Source organism: Garra rufa, chromosome 12 (assembly GCF_049309525.1).
Source record: "Garra rufa chromosome 12, GarRuf1.0, whole genome shotgun sequence".
NCBI lineage: Eukaryota > Metazoa > Chordata > Actinopteri > Cypriniformes > Cyprinidae > Garra > Garra rufa.
The window spans coordinates 46,770,826-46,792,543 of record NC_133372.1 but is presented as its reverse complement, the minus strand read 5'-3'; the positions used below and the strand labels follow the sequence as shown (position 1 = coordinate 46,792,543).

The window sequence follows — 21,718 nt, the reverse complement described above, 5'->3', positions numbered from 1 at the left end:
GCTTTTTGCCATCATCCATTTAAAAGGATTTTTTTTTCTGAAATACATTGGCTGAGTTTTATGACACTGACACTCGTGTGAAAACTGAGAGCAAACGCTGTACAATCATGAGTAACAGCCTCACGAGTCTGGAATAGACTCTGAATCTGGTTGAAATTTACTGGGGAAATAGTTTATTTTACTGCATATCGTTCAGTATTAAATATTGTATATCATTATATTAGATGATACTTTAAAAAAATAAAATTTTAAGAAATAATTTTCAGAAAAGAAAAGGACTAGTGCAAAACTCACTGCCATAAAGTTGCCGTGTGTTGTGGGTGGTTGTCAAGGTGTTGCTTTGCAATTGTCACTTTGTTGCTATGCAGTTGTCAGGGTATTGCTATGTGGTTGTCAAGGTGCTGCTATGCGGCTGTTGGGGTGTTGGTAAGTGGTTGTCAGGGTGTTGCTATGCATTTGTCAAGGTGTTGCTATGCAGTTGTCAGGGTGTTGCTATGTGGTTTTCAAGATGTTGCTGTACAGTTGTCAAGCTGTTGTTATGCAATTGTAAGGTTGTTTCTATGCATTTATCAAGGTGTTGCTATGTAGCTTTCATGGTACTGCTATGCAGGTGTCAAGGTGTTGCTATGCAGCTGTCAGGTTGTTGTGATGTGGCTGCCACAGTGTTGCTGTGTGGTTGTCAAGGAGTTGATATGTAGTTGTCAGAGTGTTGCTATGTAGTTGTCAGGGTGTTGTTTAACTGTGGTTAAACAACTGTTGCCAGGGTGTTGCTATGTGGGTGTCAAGGTGTTGCTGTGCTGTTATCAGGGTGTTGCTATGTGGGTATCAATGTGTTGCTGTGCTGTTTTCAGGGTGTTGCTATGCGGGTGTCAAGGTGTTGCTATGTGGATGTCAACGCATTGTGCTGTTGTCAGGGTGTTGCTATGCAGTTGTCAAGGTGTTGCTGTGCTGTTGTCAGGGTCTTGCTATGCAGGTGTTAAAGTGTTGTGATGCAGTTGCAGTTGTCAAGGTGTTGTTGTTGTTGTTGTTGTGTTGTTCTCAGGGTGTTGCTGTGCAGTTGTCAAGGTGTTGCTGTGCTGTTCTCAGGGTGTTGCTATGCAGGTGTTGAAATGCTGTGATGCAGTTGTCAAAGTGTTGTTGTGCGGTTGTCGGGGTGTTGCTATGCAGTTGTCAAGGTGTTGCTGTGCTGTATTCAGGGTGTTGCTATGCGGGGGTCAAGGTGTTACAATGCAGTTGTCAAAGTGTTGCTGTGTGGTTGTCAGGGGGTTCAAATTGAGGAACACTGAAGACTGTTAAAGGCTGTGAGGCTGAAGGGTGGTTGTAAAGAGTTTTGTTTTGATTGTACAGTCAGTGATATCTGGTGTCTAGTGTGATTAAGACGTGTGTAATCGTGTAAGTGGTGTCTGTCGAGGACGTGACTCACAGAACTGTTGCGTGCGCTTGTGTTCCGGTTCAGGACGGTGACTGACAGACTCACACTGATCAGACTCACAGATGGCTTCAGTTCTTCATGCGAGCGTTCACAGCTGCAGTCGAGCCGCCCGCTGCTTCACGTCCCTGTTCCTCCGTCTGTCTCCTCCAGAGCCTGAATCACAAATAATTCATTAACAATTTCATTCTTAAGAAAAACATCTTTTTATGCAAATAGATCAGATGTGGTGTTATGTGAGTGTTTGCAATGACACACGCTGGACTTGTTGGAAACTTTCAGAACATCTCTTTTTCTTCTTGCTTGCCTTTACAAATGAATCTGTAGAACAAGCTCTCCAACACACATAACACATACGCTTCATTGTGTTTCTAACCTGTTCAAACATTTATAGTGGCATTGTGTGAAGTCCAATGTTAACACACACACACAGAGCTGCTTTAAGATTGATGGAGGTGATGTGTGTGAGGTCGTCTGATGTTTGAGATCACGCAGGTGTGCAACAGGTGCCATTCAAACACCAACATCCTCAACCACTAATACCTGATGGAAACATATTGATTTTACTTTGTTAAAGAGAAAAAGAAAAAAAAAAATCTTATTTTTCACTCAGGAAGGATTTAAAACACTATATTTTCCCCCACCTTGAATTTATTATTATTTTTTAACACATTGTGGTTCAAGTCTTGCATAGAAAATAATATGAACATAAACATGATCAGTGATTCACTTTTCAACAGATTGCCCTGAACTTGTCTTTCAAGTTTGATCAGATCTGAAGGCAAATAAGAAACAACCTTCTGGAGAAAGACCAAACAGAATGTATTTCTAAATGAAATCCAGTGGTAATATCTATTCTATATCAGAATGTTTTTCTCTATAAAATATTTTTTTTTGTTTCTCCCTCCCAAAACCTCCCAAAAAGTATATATGAATAGAGAAAAAGTTTTTGGAGACAGAGAAAAAAGTACTTAATTTTCTGATTAAAATCTGAATATTTATTTTGAAAATACATTTACAGCTGTTGAAACATTCCTGTATGCATTTATGCATATTCCCAATAAATTAATGATTGATTAATATGATCTGTTCTGGAAAAACTTTAACAATAACAATTACAGTGCATTTTACAATTTGTGTCAAGGTGTTGCTGTGTGGTTGTCAGGGTGTTGCTATGTGGGTGTCAAGGTGTTGCTGTGCTTTTGTCAGGGTGTTGCTATGTGGTAGTTAAGATGTTGCTGCACGGTTGCCAGGGTGTTACTATGTGAGTGTCAAGATGTTGTTGTGTTGTTCTCAGGGTGTTGCTATGTTGTTCTCAGGGTGTTGCTATGTTGGTGTCAAGGTGTTGCTGTGTTGTTCTCAGGGTGTTGCTATGTGGGTGTCAAGGTGTTGCTGTGCTGTTGTCAGGGTGTTGCTATGTGGGTGTTAAAGTGTCCTGATGCACTTGTCAGGGTGTTGCTATACGGGTGTTAAGGTGTTGCTGTGCTGTTCTCAGGGTGTTGCTATGTGGGTGTCAAGGTGTTGCTGTGCTGTTCTCAAGGTGTTGCCATGTTGGTGTCAAGGTGTTGCTGTGTTGTTCTCAGGGTGTTGCTATGTGGGTGTCAAGGTGTTGCTGTGCTGTTGTCAGGGTGTTGCTATGTGGGTGTTAAAGTGTCCTGATGCACTTGTCAGGGTGTTGCTATGTGGGTATCAAGGTGTTGTGATGCAGTTGTCAAGGTGTTGCTGTGCTGTTCCCCTGGTGTTTCTATGTGGGTGTTAAGGTGTTGCTGTGCTGTTCTCAGGGTGTTGCTATGTGGGTGTTAACGTGTTGCTGTGCTGTTGACAAGGTGTTGCTATGTGGGTGTTAAGGTGTTGCTGCACGGTTGCCAGGGTGTTACTATGTGAGTGTCAAGATATTGCTGTGCGGTTGTCAGGGTGTTGCCATGTGAGTGTCAAGATGTTGCTGTGCTGTTCTCAGGGTGTTGCTGTGCAGTTGTCAGGGTGTTACTATGTGGGTGTCAAGGTGTTGCTGTGTGGTTGTCAGGGTGTTGCTATGTGGGTGTCAAGGTGTTGCTGTGTGGTTGTCAGGGTGTTGCTATTTGGGTTTCAGGGTGTTGCTGTGCAGTTGTCGGGGTGTTGCTATGTGGGTGTCAAGGTGTTGCTGTGTGGTTGTCACGGTCCTGCCATGTGGGTGTCAAGGTGTTGCTGTGCAGTTGTCGGGGTGTTGCTGTGTGGGTGTCAAGGTGTTTTTACAAATAACAGTGTTAATGATGTAAAATTATTAAATAAATTCAATGTTAACTGTAAAGCAGCTTTCCAGAAAACAACAGTTTCATTATTCAGATAAATTCAGTTCAATAAGTGTTAATGTCAAAAAAGTTAATCAATTATGAAATTATCAATTTCAGCTCTAAAGCAGCTCTGAAAGGACATCAGTCTCATTACTCAGCTCAATCTCTCATCTGTGCAGTATTATAGTGCTGATAATATTACTGAATATTAGTTGGCTTTCAAACATCTAAAGGAAATGTGAATATGGTGTATATTTTGAATATCACAACATATTATTCAGACTAGAACTTTGAACACTGAAATGAAAGCTCATGCTTAATGACATCCAGCGTAAGTTGAGTTAAAAGAAAGTGTTGTTGAAGGTTTTACTGATTCAGCTGACGGGTAAACATCGTCTCATTACACGCATGTGAATCACATCTCAACAGGTGCTCAGATTCATCAGCCAGAAGCTGGCGTGAGAACATGTGAACATGTGAACACAGGGGTGTGTGTGTGTGTGTGTGTGTGCCAAAGCAGGAGGAACAGGAGGAACGTGCTTTTCTTCAGTCTGTGTAAAACACAATCAATTCTTCAGAAATGTCATTTCTTGACGTCTTTCAGCTTCTTCATTTCAAACATCTTTAACAATGGAAACCCACCGACGAGACGCTCCTGTTCAGTTTGTAATGCTTCTGTTTTCAGAAAAGAGGAAAAACTCCAGGTGTGACGTGTTAAAGAAACAGCTCAGAGAAAAATACAAATTCTGTCGTTTACTCTCCTGTGATTGTCTGCTCTCTCCATGGTCAAGGTTTGATTCAAAAGGTCTTTAATATCTGGAGACAGATATGCATTATTCGTCATACACATTCATTTCTATGACAGTCTGCCATATTTTAACTATGTTCGTATTTTTAAATTTATACAATTTTATTTTGTGTGTGTATTAAATTCTTTTCAACATGAACAGATTCATGCTGATTCTAAGCAGTTTGAATAAATGCATTGTATTAAATGCAATCATAATAAATATGATTATTATATATATTTTTTGGTGTGCAGAAATCATGTTACAAACAGACATGTGTTAGCAACATGCTTATCATGCTAACAACGTGGTAACGTCATGCTAGAAACATTTTAGCAACATGCTAATCATGCTAACAACGTGCTAACGTCATGCTAGAAACATTTTAGCAACATGCTAATCATGGTAAAGCATGGTAACAATATGCTAATCATGCTAGACATATGCTAACAGCATGCTAATCATGCTAAAGCATGGTAATAAAATGCTGATCATGCTAGCAACATGCTAATCATGCTAAAAACATTCTAACAACATACTAGTAACTTGTTAATCATGCTAGAAACATGCTAATCATGCTAAAACATGTTAACAACATGCAAAACATGCCAATAATGCTAGTAACATGCTTGTTAATTGATAATCCTGCTAAGAACATGCTAGTAACTTGCTAATTATGCTAGAAACATGTTAGTAACATGCTAGTAACTTGTTAATAATGTTAGAAACATGCTAGCAAAATGCTAGTAACTTGCTAATCATTCTAGACTTGTGCTGGCAACATGCTAACGTCATGCTATAAACATTTTAACAACATGCTTATCACGCTAAAGCATGGTAACAACGTGCCAATCATGCTAGAGACATGCTAGCAACATGCTAAAGCATGGTAACAACATGCTGTTCATGCTAACAACATGCTAATCATGCTAAAAAACATGCCAGCAACATACTAGCAACTTGTTAATCATGCTAGAAACATGCGAATCATGTTAAAACATGTTAACAACATGAAAAATGCCAATAATGCTAGCAAGATGCTAGTTAATTGTTAATCATGTTAACAACATGCTGGTAACGTGCTAATCATGTTAAAAACATGTTAACAACATGCAAAAACATGCCAATAATGCTAGCAACATGCTAGTAACTTGCTAATCATGCTAGCAACATGTTAGCAACATGCTAGTAACTTGCTAATCATGCTAGCAACATGCTAGTAACTTGCTAATCATGCTAGCAACATGCTAGTAACTTGCTAATCATGCTAGCAACATGTTAGCAACATGCTAGTAACTTACTACATCGACCTCTTTAAAACCATTTCAACATTTTAAACTAAAAACCTTTCAATTCTAGTTTTTAAAACTTTTTTTAACTTCCTGTTTTAGCTTTCCCAAGTTAACTTTAAAGTTTGTCTGACAAACTTTTTGTATCTAGTTTTTGTTCACATTTTGAATTAATTTTAATTTTAGTAGTTTTTTCATTTTAATTTCAGTAATTTTGTTGTGTCGTTTTAGTTAGTTTTAGTTTTTTTAGTTACTTTTGGTTGTTTTAGTTCTTTTAGTACATCAAGATTAAATAAAAATAAGCTTCAATTAACATTTATTGTGTCAAATAACACTGTGTGATCCAAACGGATGTAAATTTGATGCATTTTAAATCAATAAATCTTAAAGGTAGACCTATGTTGTTTTGAGCGCTCAGTTGTTGTTCCAGTCGCCTAAAGTCTAAATATGGCATGACTCTGATGGAAAATGGCATGTTGTCAGCACTGCTCCGTATGGATTGCTAATTCTGCGTTGGGTGTGTTGTAGGATCACCTGTAATTAAGAGAGTCGGCGCGGCGGGGTTTTAATCGCAGCTTTTAATGTCATCAGAGTGTTTGAGAGCAGCTGACATCAGATTATGGGTTATGGGTCGACTCAAAGCTTTTTGCTGTCAGTCCGTCTGTGGGAATATTCCCTGAGGTCAAAGGTCAGAGCTCAGGACAGACTGTTAGTTGGCAGAGACTCTGAAACGTGCCAGAAGACACCAGACGCCTCGTCCTTCTGTTGCAAAGACCTTCCGATGACATTAAAACCACACCGGCAAGATGAATATTCATCCACTGCAAAAAAAAGATTTGTTTATTAGTTTAAATATCTAAACATTCTTCAATCAAGATGCATTTACTTGACGTAAAATGACAACATATCTTGCCTCGCTTTCTAAACAAATTATAAAAATGTTGTTAGTTTTTGTTTAAAATGAGCAAAAATGTCTGCAAATGAGTTAAGAAAATTTATCTTAATTTAAAGGCGAAACAACATTATTTTTCTCGCCCCATTTGCAGATATTTTGTTTGTTTTAAACAAGAGCTAACACAATATTTATAATTGTTTTTGAAAACAAGACACATTATTTTAAGTTATTTTACCTGTAAAGTAAATTCATCATGATTCAAGAGTTTTTAGATATTTATGCTAGAAAGTAAGACAAGAATACTAAGTAAGAAAATCAGAGCAGGCACTTACTATATATACAGCATACAGACTATCACTAACATTCTATTATAGTTTTCATTTATATTCTGAAATAGCTTTTATTTTATCATTTCTGTTTTCATATCACTGAGTTTTACACTGCAAAAAAAGATTTTCTTACCTACATTTTTTTTGTTTCCAGGCTAAATATCTAAAAATTATCTAAATTTAGGAGGATTTTCTAGACAAGCAAAAATTATTGTCTTATTTTCAGATTATTGGCGGATTATTTCGCTTGTTCTAAGGAAAAACTCTTGATTTTGACTTGTTTTTTTTTTTTTCTGAAAACAAGAAAATAATTTTTGCTTATTTAGAAAATCCTCCTCAATTTAAGAATTTTTAGATATGTTGGCTGGAAACAAGACCTCGTTTTTATTTTAGGTCACTTTTAATATATGTCTGTATATATTTTTTTATTTTACTGTTAGTGATTTTATGGTAAAAAATTAAAATTAGAAATACTGATTCAAGCAACTGAAATGATTTTCATGTTTTTTTTTTTTTTTTTTTTTTTTGGACTACAAAAGCCCTGATATACAGCAAACAAGCTAAATAATCTGCCAATGGGGTAAGAAAAATATTCTTGCTTTCTGTTTGAAATAAGATTTTTTTTTCTTACCCCATTGGCAGATTATTTAGCTTCTTCTAAGCAAAAACTCACTTCATTTTGACTATTTTTTTTCTGAAAATAAGAAAATAAGTTTTACTTGTCTAGAAAAACCTTCTTGATTTAGGAATTTTTAGATAATTTCGCTGGAAACAACATTTTTGCAGTGTAGTAATGTTGGTTGTTTTGGTAATTTTTATTATATGTCTGTATGTTTTATTATTTTTTATTTTACTGTTAGTGATTTCATGGTGAAATGAAAAAAAAAAAATTGAAATATTGCACAAAATAAAATATTTAAAAAAATATTTGATCAATTTTAAACATTTAACTTCACTGTTTAGAGTTTATTTTATTTCAAGCAACTAAAATGTTTTTCATGTTTTTTTTTTGACTATATTAACCCTGATATACACTACTGAAATTAAAACTTAATACTTTTATTATTAATTAAATTGACCAAAAATGCCAGTAAAGACATTTCTAATGTTTCAAAAGATTTCTGTTATTTTGAACTTTCTACACTGCAAAAAAACCAAATATCTAAAAATTCTTTTTTTTATGTTTTATTATATGTTTGTATAGTTTTTTTAAATATTTTTTTTTATTTTACTGTTAGTGATTTTATGGTAAAATAAATAAAAATGAGAAATATTGCAAAAATACAATATATATATATATATATATATATATATATATATATATATATATATATATATATAAATATTTGATACATTTTAAATATTTACATTTAATTGTTTAGAGTTTATTTTATTTCAAGCAACTAAAAAAAGTTTTTTATGGTTTTGGTTTTTTGACTATAATAACCCTGATATACACTACCAAAATTAATACTTAATACTTTTATTCATCAAGGAGGAAATAAATTGATCAATACAGTTAAGACATTTCTAATGTTCCAAAAGATTTCTGTTTTAAACAAATGCTGTTCTTTTCAACTTTCTATTCATCTATAAATCCTGAAAAATAAAATGCATGACCGTTTTCACAAAAATATTGTGTTTTTAACATTGACAATAATCAGAAATGTTTCTTAAGTAGCAAATCAGTATATTAGAATGATTTCTGAAGAATCATGTGACACTGAAGCCTGCAGTAATGATGCTGAAAATGTAACTTTGATCACAAAAATAAATTGCATTCTAACAGATATTCACATAGAAAACAGCTGCTTTACATGCAATAATATTTCACAATTTTTACTGTATTTTTGATCCAATCTCGTCACAGGGTTTGACTTTGAGCGGTCAGTGTGTTGATTGGATGTCAGTAAGCGTCCATCCCTCACAACACTAGCTGACCCTCTTATATACACAACTCACAGTCCACTCTTGTTCCCACTTTCAGCCACATTTGACTGTGTTTACTGTCACTGTGGAAGATGAAGATGTTCAGAAGGATGTACCAGCAGGCGAAGAAACATCCCGGGGTGAGTTTAACCCTCATCTGACATTTACTCCTGCCATTCAGCATCATCCGTAATGAGAAAGGCTTCAGCGGCATGTTCTCTATTGTGATGCTGCAGCGCTCCAATAGATTGTTTTTCTGAGAACAGGTGAGGTTTGTGAAGAGCAGTTATTGGCGTAACATTTAATATGTGTATTTTAGATAAAACATCTCAGAATGAGCATCACATTGAGAGGTTTTGAAGTTTTTAAATATTTGTTGGAGTTTGGATTTATTACTTATTGGAGATTAAGACTTATACATTACCCCGAATGGACAAAACACACATTGTTTGCTGAAACAATCGCTCTATTACTGACAATGAGCATGTGATGACCCAGATTCATGTGGTTTGTTTGGCAGGTTACCAAAATTAAATGAATGTTACGTAAACGCCACCGAACCGCATTAAAACACCAGTGTGTTTAACACTAACTGATATGAAGACTGATCATGTAAGATGCATCGTCATGTCAATTTACAGGCCTCTGCATTTTCAGCTTATTCTTTCTTTCAGAGGCTTGTAAATGACATGATGTGACGGGAGTAAAAAACGCCTTAATTAGCCTATTAAATTCAATTTGTTACTCAGCAGGCAAATTACTTTTTTTTTTTTTTTTTTAGCATTGCTGGATGTAAACTACTTTTAGCATTTATGATGAACTAACTTAACTTAAATAAAAAGGTAATGGCAACTTTTACATTTCTGACTTTCTTTTCTCCCAGTTCTTAGTTTATATCTCACAATTCTGACTTTTGTTCTTGCAATTTAGCAAAAAGTCACAATTAACTCACAATTATGAAAAATGTCATATGTTGAAGTGACATGTTAATTCTCAATTGCAAGCTTGATTCACAATTGTGAGAAAAAAGTCCATCAGAGTTTATATCTTACACATTTAATGTTTTTTATCTGAATTGCAAGTTATAATGCATATTGCATTAATTGCATTATATATCGTGCAGTTTTACAAAAAATGGCAGAAATGTGAGTGAACTCACAAGAAAAAAAGTCAGAATTCTGAGTTTATATATTGCAATTGCAGTTCTCAATTTTGTTTATTTTTTTCTCAAATTGTGAGGAAAAAAGTTGCAACTGCCTTTTTTGATGTTTAAATCAGTGGTTGGAAAAAACAAAATAAAACGCAGAATTGCCAGATGTCAATGCATAATTTAGAGAAGTTAAAATTGTGTGATAAAAAGTAAACTTATAATTACAAAAAGTCCAATTGCAAGTTTATATCATGCAATTCTACAAAAAAATGTGAGTGAACTCACAAGAAAAGTCAGAATTCTAAGTTTAAATATTGCAACTGCAGTTTTTTTTTTTTTTTTTTTTCTCAAATTGTGAGGAGAAAGTCACGGTTATCTTTTTCATTTTTAAATCAGTGATTAAAAAAAGAAAAAATGCAGAATTGCCAGATGCAAATGCATAATTTATAGAAAAAGTTAAAATTGTGTGATAAAAAGTAAACTTATAATTACGAAAAGTCCAATTGCAAGTTTATATCATTTCTACAAAAATAAGTCAGAGTTTAAATATTGCAACTTCAGTTTTTTATTTAGTTTATTTTTTCTCAAATTGTGAGGAAAAGAGTCGCAATTATCTTTTTCAATTTTAAATCAGTGATTGAAAAATTGTAGAATTTCCAGATGCAAATGCATAATTTAGAGAAAAAAGTTAAAACTGTGAAATATCAACTTATAATTATGACAAAGTCCATCAGAGTTTATATCTTACACATTTAACTTTTTTTTTATCTGAGTTGCTAGCTTATATCATGCAGTTCCATTTAGAAAAGTCAGAAATGGGAGTGAACTCACAAGAAAAGCCAGAATTCTGAGTTTATATACTGCAACTGCAGTTTATTTATTTATCTTTGTATTTTTTCTTAAATTGTGAGGAAAAAAGTCGCAATTGCCTTTTTCATTTTTTAAATCAGTGATTGAAACAAACAAAAAAATATATTTATATTATGCAGAAATGCAGAGATAGAAACACACAAGATAAAGTCATAATTGCAAGAAAATCAGTAAGAATTGAGTTTATATACTGCAACTGCAGTTTTTTTTTATTTTTTATTTTTTTATTTTCTCTCAAATTGTGAGATAAAAAGTGAGATAAAAACTTATTTTTAATTCCGTGGTGGAAACAAGCTTCCAGATTCCATGTACCTTCATAGTAAAGACTCTTTAGTCTTTCTGTGAGCACATATTGGACTAAATCGCAGAAAATTGTTGGATGGGCGACTGCTGAATAAAGTTTAAGAGTTGTTGCAGGTCAGGAGCAGATGTTGCAGCAGATGCTGTTAAAGCTGTCTATCTGTCTCTCTCTCTTTCTTTCCGTGTCTCTCGGCCATCACACAGGTGTTACAGTGACTAACAAGTGTGACTTCACAAATAAATAAGAAAGTTGTGGTTTTCCTCACTCAAAAGTGTGAGCGCTGAATATGACACTCATGAGAAGAGCAGAGCAGCAAAGCGTCACGTCTGATGTGTTCATACAGTCTGTCAGCGTTTGTACAGTTGGCACGTTTGCTTATGTATACGGCATAAAAACACCTGAAATCATCAAAAATAGAATTGTTTTAGATAAAGTGCTCAGCAGGAGGGTAAAAAAGGTAATTGTGCCCAACAAAAAAAAAACACAAAACAATGCAAACAAATTACAAAGAAAATTACTTTTGTATTTTCAATCAATGTTTCCTTTTATTCACACACAGCAGCACTGTGAAGACTAAAATTATAAAACCACAAAGACCACAAAATCAGTCATAACCAGTGTTGGTGAAAGTTACTTTTAAAAGTAATTAATTGCAATATTGAGTTACTCCCTAAAAAAGTAACTAATTACATTACTCAGTTACTTTTTATGGAAAGTAAAGCGTTACGTTACTTTTGCGTTACTTTTTAAATCTGGGCAGGGCTTGCTTGTTTGTTTTTAATATAAAAAGTTGTATTTTTGTCAAATGTAAAAGCCTTTTCACAACAAAAGCCTCAGGCTTAGAGAAACGTAAATCTCCGTCTGTACAGTAGACCGCAGAAGAACAAATGTCAACTCTTTAGCAATAAAAAAAGGAAAACAAATGTTAGATTATCTTGAGTAATTTTTGCTTATTAGTATGGATGAATTGGATCATCGAAGGTCGGCAGGATATTTGTATTATTTAACATATTTAATTATTGCAGGTTTGCATTTAATTTCAGTGTTTTTTTTTTATTTTTTAGGTATACTATATCTGTTTTTTAGTGAGTGAGATGAATTAATGCATGTTCACATTTATTCTAGAACTAAAGTAACATCTTACAATTTCTCTCAACATGGGGACAGGAGAGCTTTTAATCAATAAACGAGGGAAAAAAGTAACTGGCATTACTTATTTGAAAAAGTAACTCAGATATTTTCTTGTCAATTAAAATCAGTAATGTGTTACTTTAGTTACTTGGATAAAGTAATATTATTATATAACTCGCGTTACTTGTAATCCATTACCAACACTGGTCATAAGTGTCAATTTTTTAATTGAAAGCTGAATAAATAACCTTTCATGAATAAGATGCATTTGTTAGGATAGGACAATATTTGGCTGAGATACTGGAATCCGATGGTGCAAAAAAATCTAAATATGGAGAAAATCGCCTTTAAAGTTGTCTAAATGAAGTTCTCAGCAATGCATGCTACTAATCCAAAATTAAGTTTTGATATATTAACGGTAGAAAATGTAATATCCTAATGATTTTTGGAATAAAAAAATAATTTTAAATTTGACCCATACAGTGTATTGTTGCTATTGCTACAAATATACCTGTGCTACTTATGACTGGTTTTGTGCTCCAGGGTTCAAGGGTTTAAAATTCAAGCCAAAACAAATTAAAAATCTGAATATAAAACTATAAAAATGCACAAAATTCAATTACACTTTATATTGAAGAGTCCTAGTTACAGTATAATTACAGTACACTAGTCGCTACAGTATAATTATATAATTAAACACTATTAATATACAGAGAGCATAGATTTGATTTTGATTGTCTGCTGAGCGTTATAACCGCAAGTGTGTGTCAGAAAAACACTATAAAACATCAGGAGCATCAAGTGACCACAGAATGGCCATCAGGACTGAGTCGAGCTGCCAGATGAGAGAAGAACCAAAGCAAACACATGTTGCGCTCGACTTACGACGCTTAAACATATTTGATAAGCTAATTTGAATATCTCCCAGTAACCCCTGGGGGATTATGCAAATCACTGTTACAGGAGGCAGTTTTGACAACATAAGGCTAAGTCTGTGTCTGCCTGTCTCTCACTTTCTCAAACGCGGAAAAAATGTGGCGATTCTGCCATCCGAATTGATGCTTCGCATTTCCTCTTTTAATATGTATTTCTATTCTAATCCCTGTCATCATTTACACACACAAGGAAGTCTCCCGGTAGGGTGTGTGTGTGTGTGTGTGGGTGTGTGTGTGTGTGTGTGTGATCCTGTCACTCAGTCTGATCGGCAGCGGAGTGAGTCACACACACACACACACACACACACACACACACACACACACACACACACACACTAGTGGTTGTGTCCTTGTCCGCTCAACCCAGACTGACACACACAGTGTGTCTCCATGCATATAAAAGAGAGTGTGTGTGTATTTGTTCATTTAGTCCAGAAACCTACTCGACGCAAGAACATGAACACACACTAAATGCACAAGCTCCATTTCACACGTCATTGCATTTGAGACGTGTCAGACGGCATTCGTAACGCACCTCCTGCATTTCCCTCTTTCAGCTCAATGATGAAGCAGCAGTTCTTCCTGAGTAAGTTAGTTTGTTACTTAAACCAGATCAGGCATTACTCAGGTATTTACAGTTATGCATTTGGCAGACGCTTCCATCTAAAGTCAACTTCTAACGCTTCCAAAGTATTTTTTTTTTTTCTCAGTTCATGCATTCTCTGAGAATCGAACCCATGACTTTGGTGTTGCATACACCATGCTTTACTTTTTGAGGAATGCTATGAGAAAGCTAGATCTACATGCATGCATTTGGAAGACACTTTTATCCAAAACCATTTACATTGCATTCAAGTTGTACAATTGATCAGTTTATGCTTTCACTGGGAATTGAACGCATGACATGCATGCACAATGCTCTGCTGTTTGAGGAATGCATTTAGAAAGCTACATGTATGCATTTGCCTGACTCTTAACTTCTCACATATTTTCAGTTCATGCATTCCCTGGAAGTTGAACCCATGACCCATGAACCCATGCTCAACTCTTGGAGGAACACTATAGGAAGACATGTCTACATTTATGCACATGGCAGATTGTTTTATGGACAAGTTTATCAGTTCATGCATTCACTGGGAATCAAACTCCTTTCATTGCTGGGCCATTGTCTGCAGTTTAAGGAACGCTACAAGAAAGCTATATGTCTACATTTTCAATTTTGCATTTGGCAGACAAATCTATCCAAAGCCACTTGCATTGCATTCAAGGTTTACACATTTTCAGTTTGTGCATTCCCTGAGAATCGAACCCATGACTTTGGTGTTGCATGCACCATGCTCTGCTGTTTAAGGAACGCTATAGGAAAACTGGATCTATACATATCCATTTGGAAGACATTTTATTGAAACCCACTTACATTGCATTATTTCATGCTTTCACTGGGAATCAAACCCATGACCCATTGCTGGGTCATTGTCTACAGTTTAAAGAATGCTACAAGAAAGCTATAAACCCACATTTACAGTTATGCATTTGGCAGACAATTCTATCCACAGCCAATTGCATTGCATTCAAGGTTTACACATTTTCAGTTCATGCATTGCCTGGGAATCGACCCCATGTCTTTGGCTTGCATGCACCATGCTTTACTGTTTGAGGAACGCTGCAGGAAAGCTAGATCTACAAGCATTTGGAAGACACTTTTATCCAAAGCCACTTACATTACATTAAAGTTGTACAATTTATCAGTTCATGCTTTCACTGGGAATCGAACCCATGACTTGCATGCACAATGCTCTGCTGTTTGAGAAAAGCTACTACAAAGCTATATATCTACATGTATGCAATTGACAGACTATTTTAACTCAAACATTTTCAGTTCATGCATTCCCTGGGAATTGAACTCATGCACTACTCTTTGAGGAACACTATAGAACAGCTAGAAAGCTACATAAATGCACATGGCAGATTGTTTTACAAACAAGTTTATCATTTCACCATGACCTTCCATTGCTGGCACCATTGTCTACAGTTTAAGCAACGCTACAAGAAAGCTATATACTTACATTTTCATTTATGCATTTGGCAGACAAGTCTATCCAAAGCCACTTGCATTGCATTCAAGGTTTGCATGTTTTCAGTTCATGCATTCCCTGGACTCTACTATTTGTGGAAAGATAGATATCTACATTGATTCACTTGGCAGACTCTTTTATCAACATTTATTTTAAGTCTACAGATTATCAGTGGCACTGATGTTGAGATATTGCTGCATGATTGTTTATATTATTGCAAAATGTAAGCTATATTATCGTCCAGCTCTTATCTGCACTGTAAAAAATTTACTGTAAAATTTACAGCAAGTTACTGGCAACTTTGGTTGCCAGCAATACTGTAAATTTTTACAAGTGCACTGTAAATGATTAACTACAGTTTTACTGTAAAATTTACAGCAAGTTACTGGCAACTTTGGTTGCCAGCAATACTGTAAATTTTTACAAGTGCACTGTAAATGATTAACTACAGTTTTACTGTAAAATTTACAGCAAGTTACTGGCAACTTTGGTTGCCAGCAATACTGTAAATTTTTACAAGTGCACTGTAAATGATTAACTACAGTTTTACTGTTAAAATACAGCAATTTTCTGTATATATATACTAGCAACGATATATACATTATTTAAAGCTGCTACTGTGAAATTGCAGCAATAGTTTGCAATTTTACAAGTGTACTGGAAATCATTAAATAACGTTTCACTGTAAAAATATTGTACTACTTTAATTTGTATATTCTTTATTTGCAGTATTTATTTTCCAGATTGCTGAATAATAATGACTAGCAATTTAAACAATTTATTAACTGCATAAGCTTTAAACAATATTTAACTGCATAAAGTGTTGTATAGTATGAAACTCAGTGCACCTATTATTTAATAAAAACAAAAATAATAATAATTTGACACATCTTAATCTTGATAAACAGGTCCAATTTTATTTAAAAAATCTCTTATTTATTAACTCTCAAATTTGCATGAAAGAAATGTCATAGAACAGTGTATTCAGTATTATTCTGAATTCCAAAATAAATTGGGCATGAAAATATTTACTTGAAACATATTACGCTGCTAAATATTAAGGTTAACCAATATTTAGCCAAAGTTGAAACCAACATCAAGTTAACCAACATGGTTATAATTAAATGGTTCGAAATACCATAAAGACAGTGATGAATTTTCACAACTTCATGGACAGTCCAACATGGCCAAACAACAAGCCCTCAAGTGAGTCCAAAAAAACTTCTGATCGAAAAAGGAGAACAGTTCAGATCCAGATGCTGTTCCAGCCCAGGATGCAGAGTGGCTAAAAAAATATATAAAAGAACAAAAAGGGCAATACATTAGATATTTTACAAAACAATGATACAGTCAGACAAAGACAGAGGGATGACAGATACAGTCAAAGGCAGAGAGAGTGATGATTGTTACAGTTAGATCAGTATGATATTAAACAGTAAAACACTAAAATTGTGAAAAATATTACAATTTTTACAAGTTATTACAAGTTTTATATTTGACTATACTTTCAAATATAATTTATTTCTGAGATGCAAAGCTGAATGTTCAGCATCATTACACCAGTGTTGCATGATCTTTCAGAGATCATTCTCATTTATTATCAATATCCTGATTTATTGTCAATGTTATTGTCAATGTTGTCAGTGTATGTTTTGGAGCCTGTGATACTTTTTCAGGATTCTTTGATGAATACGTTTCAAATAACAGCAGTTATTTAAAAGATAAAGTTTATCTAAAAATTTAAATCTTTACAATCAATTTCAATGTAACATACTATATATAAGTATAATATATAAGATTCCTGAAAAAAGTATCACAGGTTAATAAAAATATTAAACAGCACAATTGCTTCTAACATTGATAATAAATCAGCATATACAATAATTTCTAAAGGATCACTAAAGGACATTGGAGTAATTAGAAGACTAGTGTATTGATGCTGAAAATTCAGAAATAAATTACATTTTTAAGTATATTAAAATGGATAAAACATTTTAATAATATTTCACAACATTATAGTTTTTTCTGTATTTTTTATCAATTAAATGCAGCCTTTATGAGCAGAAGATACTTATTTCAAAACATAAAACCTACTGATCACAAACTTTTGAACGCTAGTGTAGATAAAGGATAAAATAACATAATAAAAGGAAAAAGATCTTGGTGTATGTGTACTTACATGTCAGTAATTCTGCTGAAAATCCTTCGCATTGCAAAGAAAACTGGTAACTTGGGTTCACTTCTGCTGGTTTCTTCTGTGTTCTGTCGTTTTAGATGGGTCTTTTCCTTTCAACTTCTTTGTTTCTCTCTCAGGATAAATATCTACAAAACAGTCAGGAAGCAGACAATATGTAATTCACATTCGTTTTAGCTTTTGTACATCTGAATTATTCTCCCTAAAAAAACTCTCTCTACTTGAGTTGAGAAACATATTCTATCATATCTACATGTAAAATGCAGGTACTCAGATTGTTAGAATGCAACTATTACCTTTGTATGAACTCCAAAACTCCGTCTGTCTCCTCTTGATAACGTTAGTCCAGAATATGTAATATGCTGCGAACAGGCCAGACAGGACAATGGGCTGGATTAAGGCATTCTTCAAATCAAAGTTAGCAAAAAGCATTAACGTTACATTCAAACAATAAGCGAATAAGCAAGTTATCAAAGGTGCTAGTACATCTCACTGCTTACGTTAACCACTTTAACAGCACCGTTCAGAGTTTACGTGACACACATCCTCCGTGAGCGGCTGACCGCGAATCGCGAGCCCTAAATACGCGTTTTATTTCGGTGCCCGTGTTAACAGATGGCTGCCTGTGCAAATTTGTTGTACATCATAAAATAATCACGAGAAAGTGTGCTGATCAGCACGACGTCGCCGTGAATCACATCTTTTGCCAATGAAGCTTGTAATTCTTAACGTAGGAACCCAGAGATGTTACGCCTATAGCCGATATAAGGCAGGGGAATGTGTGTGTAACGTTAATCCTTCCGCGACTGCAGTGCCGAATCCCCGCACAAGTCTCTCTCGTGCTCCGCGGACGGAGGATTCGTTAATCTGCGGTTACCGCGAATGTTTATGACACCTTATATTCTTTAATATTCTAATACAGTTACAAATTATGAAAAATAAAACAGAAATAAGACACTTACTTACCACAGTTATGAATCGTTCTTCTTGCTGCTCCCAAATGTCGACCGTTAAAGATAATCCCGCCTCTTTAGATTTGAAATTTACCAGAATGCATTGCGGTTTACAGCAATATGCTGTATTGGCTGTATTATAAGAAATACAACCCGCTGCTGTAAAATATTGCTGTAATTTTTACAGCAATTTGTTACAGTGTGCTACAAGGCCTATAAAGTAGACATGTAAAATCTAGACAATATAAACAACAACATCATGATTTTCTGTAAATCTGTTTGACTCTGTATTTTGAAAAGCTCTGTACAAATAAATTTAACCTGACTTGAGTAAGTCTGGGACTCTCAGTGAGTAACACACGCTCACCTCACATTGACGTCTGATGATCGTCTTGTACTCTTTCAGCTCATCCCTCAGTTCTTCTTCATGTTTGTGGGTGTGAGTGGAGCTTTTCTCTATCTGATCCGACTGGCTCGTGGACCATACATCAGGTGAGATCAAACCAGACCAGACTAGTGAGAATCACTGAGATGGACAAAAACACCCAGAAAATCATTACTTTACAATACAGTACACGTTACTGAGCATTTACTGCACACTAAGGCATAACACTAATGAAATACACATATTTAAAGGGATAGTTCACATAAAAATGATCTGTCATCATTTACTCACCCTAATGTCATTCCAAACTTGCTTGCATTTCTCCATTGGAAGACGTCATAGAGTACATGAATCATAGTGTATATGACTGTATCTGCTCCTCACAGCTACTGTATGATCAAACTTACAAACCAAAGGACAATCAGCTACATGACATCATATTATTGTGTGCTGCTACTTTGATCTTGTAACAGTGCAGTGTAACATGTAACATGGGCGCTGTAATGTAAGCCAAACTATTGGTTGCAACTGTGTTGCAAGTGTTAAATATGTGTTAAAGACAACACAAATCTGATGTGTGAATGTAATTTCTTCGACTGAAACATATGGAGACCAAAAAATAATTTTAAATGCTTTTAAAAATATGCACAATTTTAAAATGCAATTTCAAAAATATGCAATAAATGACCAAAAATATATTGTTAGAACATATATGTGACCCTGGACCACAAAACCAGTCTTAAGCAGAACAGGTATATTTGTAGCAAAAGGCAAAAATACATTATATGGGTAAAAATGATTGATTTTTCTATTATGCCAAAAATACTTAGGATATTAAGTAAAGCTTATGTTCCATGAGGATATTTTGTAAAGTTCATACCATAAATAAATCAAAACATAATTTTTTATTAAGAATATGCATGGCTAAGAACTTTATTTGGCCAACTTTAAAGGCAATTTTCTCAATATTTAGATTTTTTTCCCGATTCCAGATTTTCCAATAGTTGTATCGCAGCCAAACAATGCCTATCCTAACAAACCATACATAAATGGAAAGCTTATTTATTCAGCTTTCAGCTGATGTATAAATCAACAATTTCGAAAAATTGACACTTATGACTGATTTAGTGGTCCAGGGTCACATATTTATATAAATATATGAAGAGTTATTTGCAAAAACAGATATATTTTTTAATTTTTTAAAATCACGTTTTTATTATGTCAGCTGTATTTTAATTTTTTTTGTTATTTTTACTTAATCAAAATAACCCAGTTGCAGTTTGATCGAGACTAATTGGAATGCACAATGAAAAAACATGATTTTTGAAAATAGTTTTTGCAAATGAAATCATAATTTGAAACGATTTCAGCAATTTTTTGGCCATTTTGCTGTATGGGTTAAACATGATTATTTTTTTAAAAAGTTTAAATAATGTAAATAAATGGTTTTAATCACCTTTATTTATACAGCGATTTAAACAAAGCAGCTTTACAGTATTAAATAGGAAAATACTGTGTCAATAATGCAAAAGACAACAGTAAACACTCAAGTTTCAATTAAAGGCAGTTCATCACTGAATATACTTCAACAGAAGCACAGCTCACAAAAGGTTATCGTTAAAAATCAATTTCCATATATAGAGAAACTTAACTTTTAAAAACAGACTGTTCTGATTATTATTAATAAATTTGACAACTTATTGAACTTTTATGGCACACTGCTGTCTCTATGATTTAAAAATAACACTTGAGGCTGTTCATTAGTGATTTTACCACAGTAGTGGGGCTAAGAACATCTCTTACCCGTGGTAAAGTCATAACCATTGTGTTTGTTTAGTTTGCTGTGAGTTCATTCTTCTCCCAGAGAAACAAACTTTGCTTAATGAACGATGGCAGCTTGCCAAATAACTGGCCTCCGTCACCTCCGCCTGATAATTACCCTCCTTTACAGCCGCTCCTCCTCCTCCTCTTTCCACTGCTCTGTTTTCACTTGCTCTCTCTTTTCTCTCCGGTCTGGCCTTACCCTCATTCTGTCAGCTGGGACAGGAAGAATAACCCTGAACCGTGGAACAAACTCGGCCCGACCTATCAGTACAAGGTAAACAGCCTGGCGACTGCTCTGTGATCAGCTGCAGAATGACAGCGCAGACAGATCCGTCACAGATCCGTCACTCCCGCTGTTCCCGGATCAGCCCAGTTTCATCTGGCATGGCAGAGCAATGCGTGACAGGAGCTGCACGCTTGCAAACACGTTTGTGGAAACCTGCAGTTGGAAGGTTTTAAAGATGGCAACTATTTAAACGGGTTGTGAAAGTCAAAATATCTGTGATAGTTACACATATGACAAGTTACTCTACAATAAAAACATAGACACGTTTCAGAACTCAAACTAGCTCCCCTGTTTGAAATATGAATAATTCTTTTCGACTCTATTCGTAATCAGGTGACTCGTGACATCATGATTCCCCTCGACACGCCCTAAACATGCGTCATCGTCGCACATAATCAATGAGCTATCATCTATGGAAGGCAGATGGGGTCAAAAATATCTAAACGTGCACTGTCCACATTACAAAAGACAGATGCAAAAATAAAAGAAACATTTAAAATTGTCACATTAACGAATAGTGTGTGTGCCGGCACTAAAATTTCACACATTCTGTTTAAAGACTTTTGGCCCCTTTGGCCTTCCATATTTATAAATCACAAGATTCACACTACTGTGTGAATGTATTTTTTTGGACTGAAACATATAATCGTAAAAATATAATTTTAAATGCTTTTGAAAATATGTT

At 34.7% G+C, this 21,718-nt stretch overlaps 1 protein-coding gene and 1 long non-coding RNA gene across 2 annotated transcripts in view; one reads left to right on the top strand and one right to left on the bottom strand.

Annotated features, from left to right (window-relative positions):
• Positions 1-8,929: 8,929 nt before the first annotated feature.
• The window catches only part of LOC141347396 (cytochrome c oxidase subunit NDUFA4-like), a 22,985-nt gene continuing 10,196 nt past the window's right edge, over positions 8,930-21,718 (top strand). The window contains exons 1-3 of the mRNA XM_073852408.1: positions 8,930-9,069; positions 18,945-19,030; positions 20,961-21,021. Coding sequence (XP_073708509.1) covers positions 9,022-9,069; positions 18,945-19,030; positions 20,961-21,021 — 195 coding nt within the window. The 5' untranslated portion in view covers positions 8,930-9,021. The remainder of the gene's footprint in view (positions 9,070-18,944; positions 19,031-20,960; positions 21,022-21,718) is intronic.
• On the bottom strand, positions 16,283-18,692 carry LOC141347674 (uncharacterized). The gene is made up of 3 exons (XR_012357398.1): positions 17,882-18,692; positions 17,571-17,713; positions 16,283-16,676 (listed from the first exon to the last, which is right to left on the bottom strand). It is a non-coding gene; the product is annotated as an uncharacterized lncRNA (long non-coding RNA).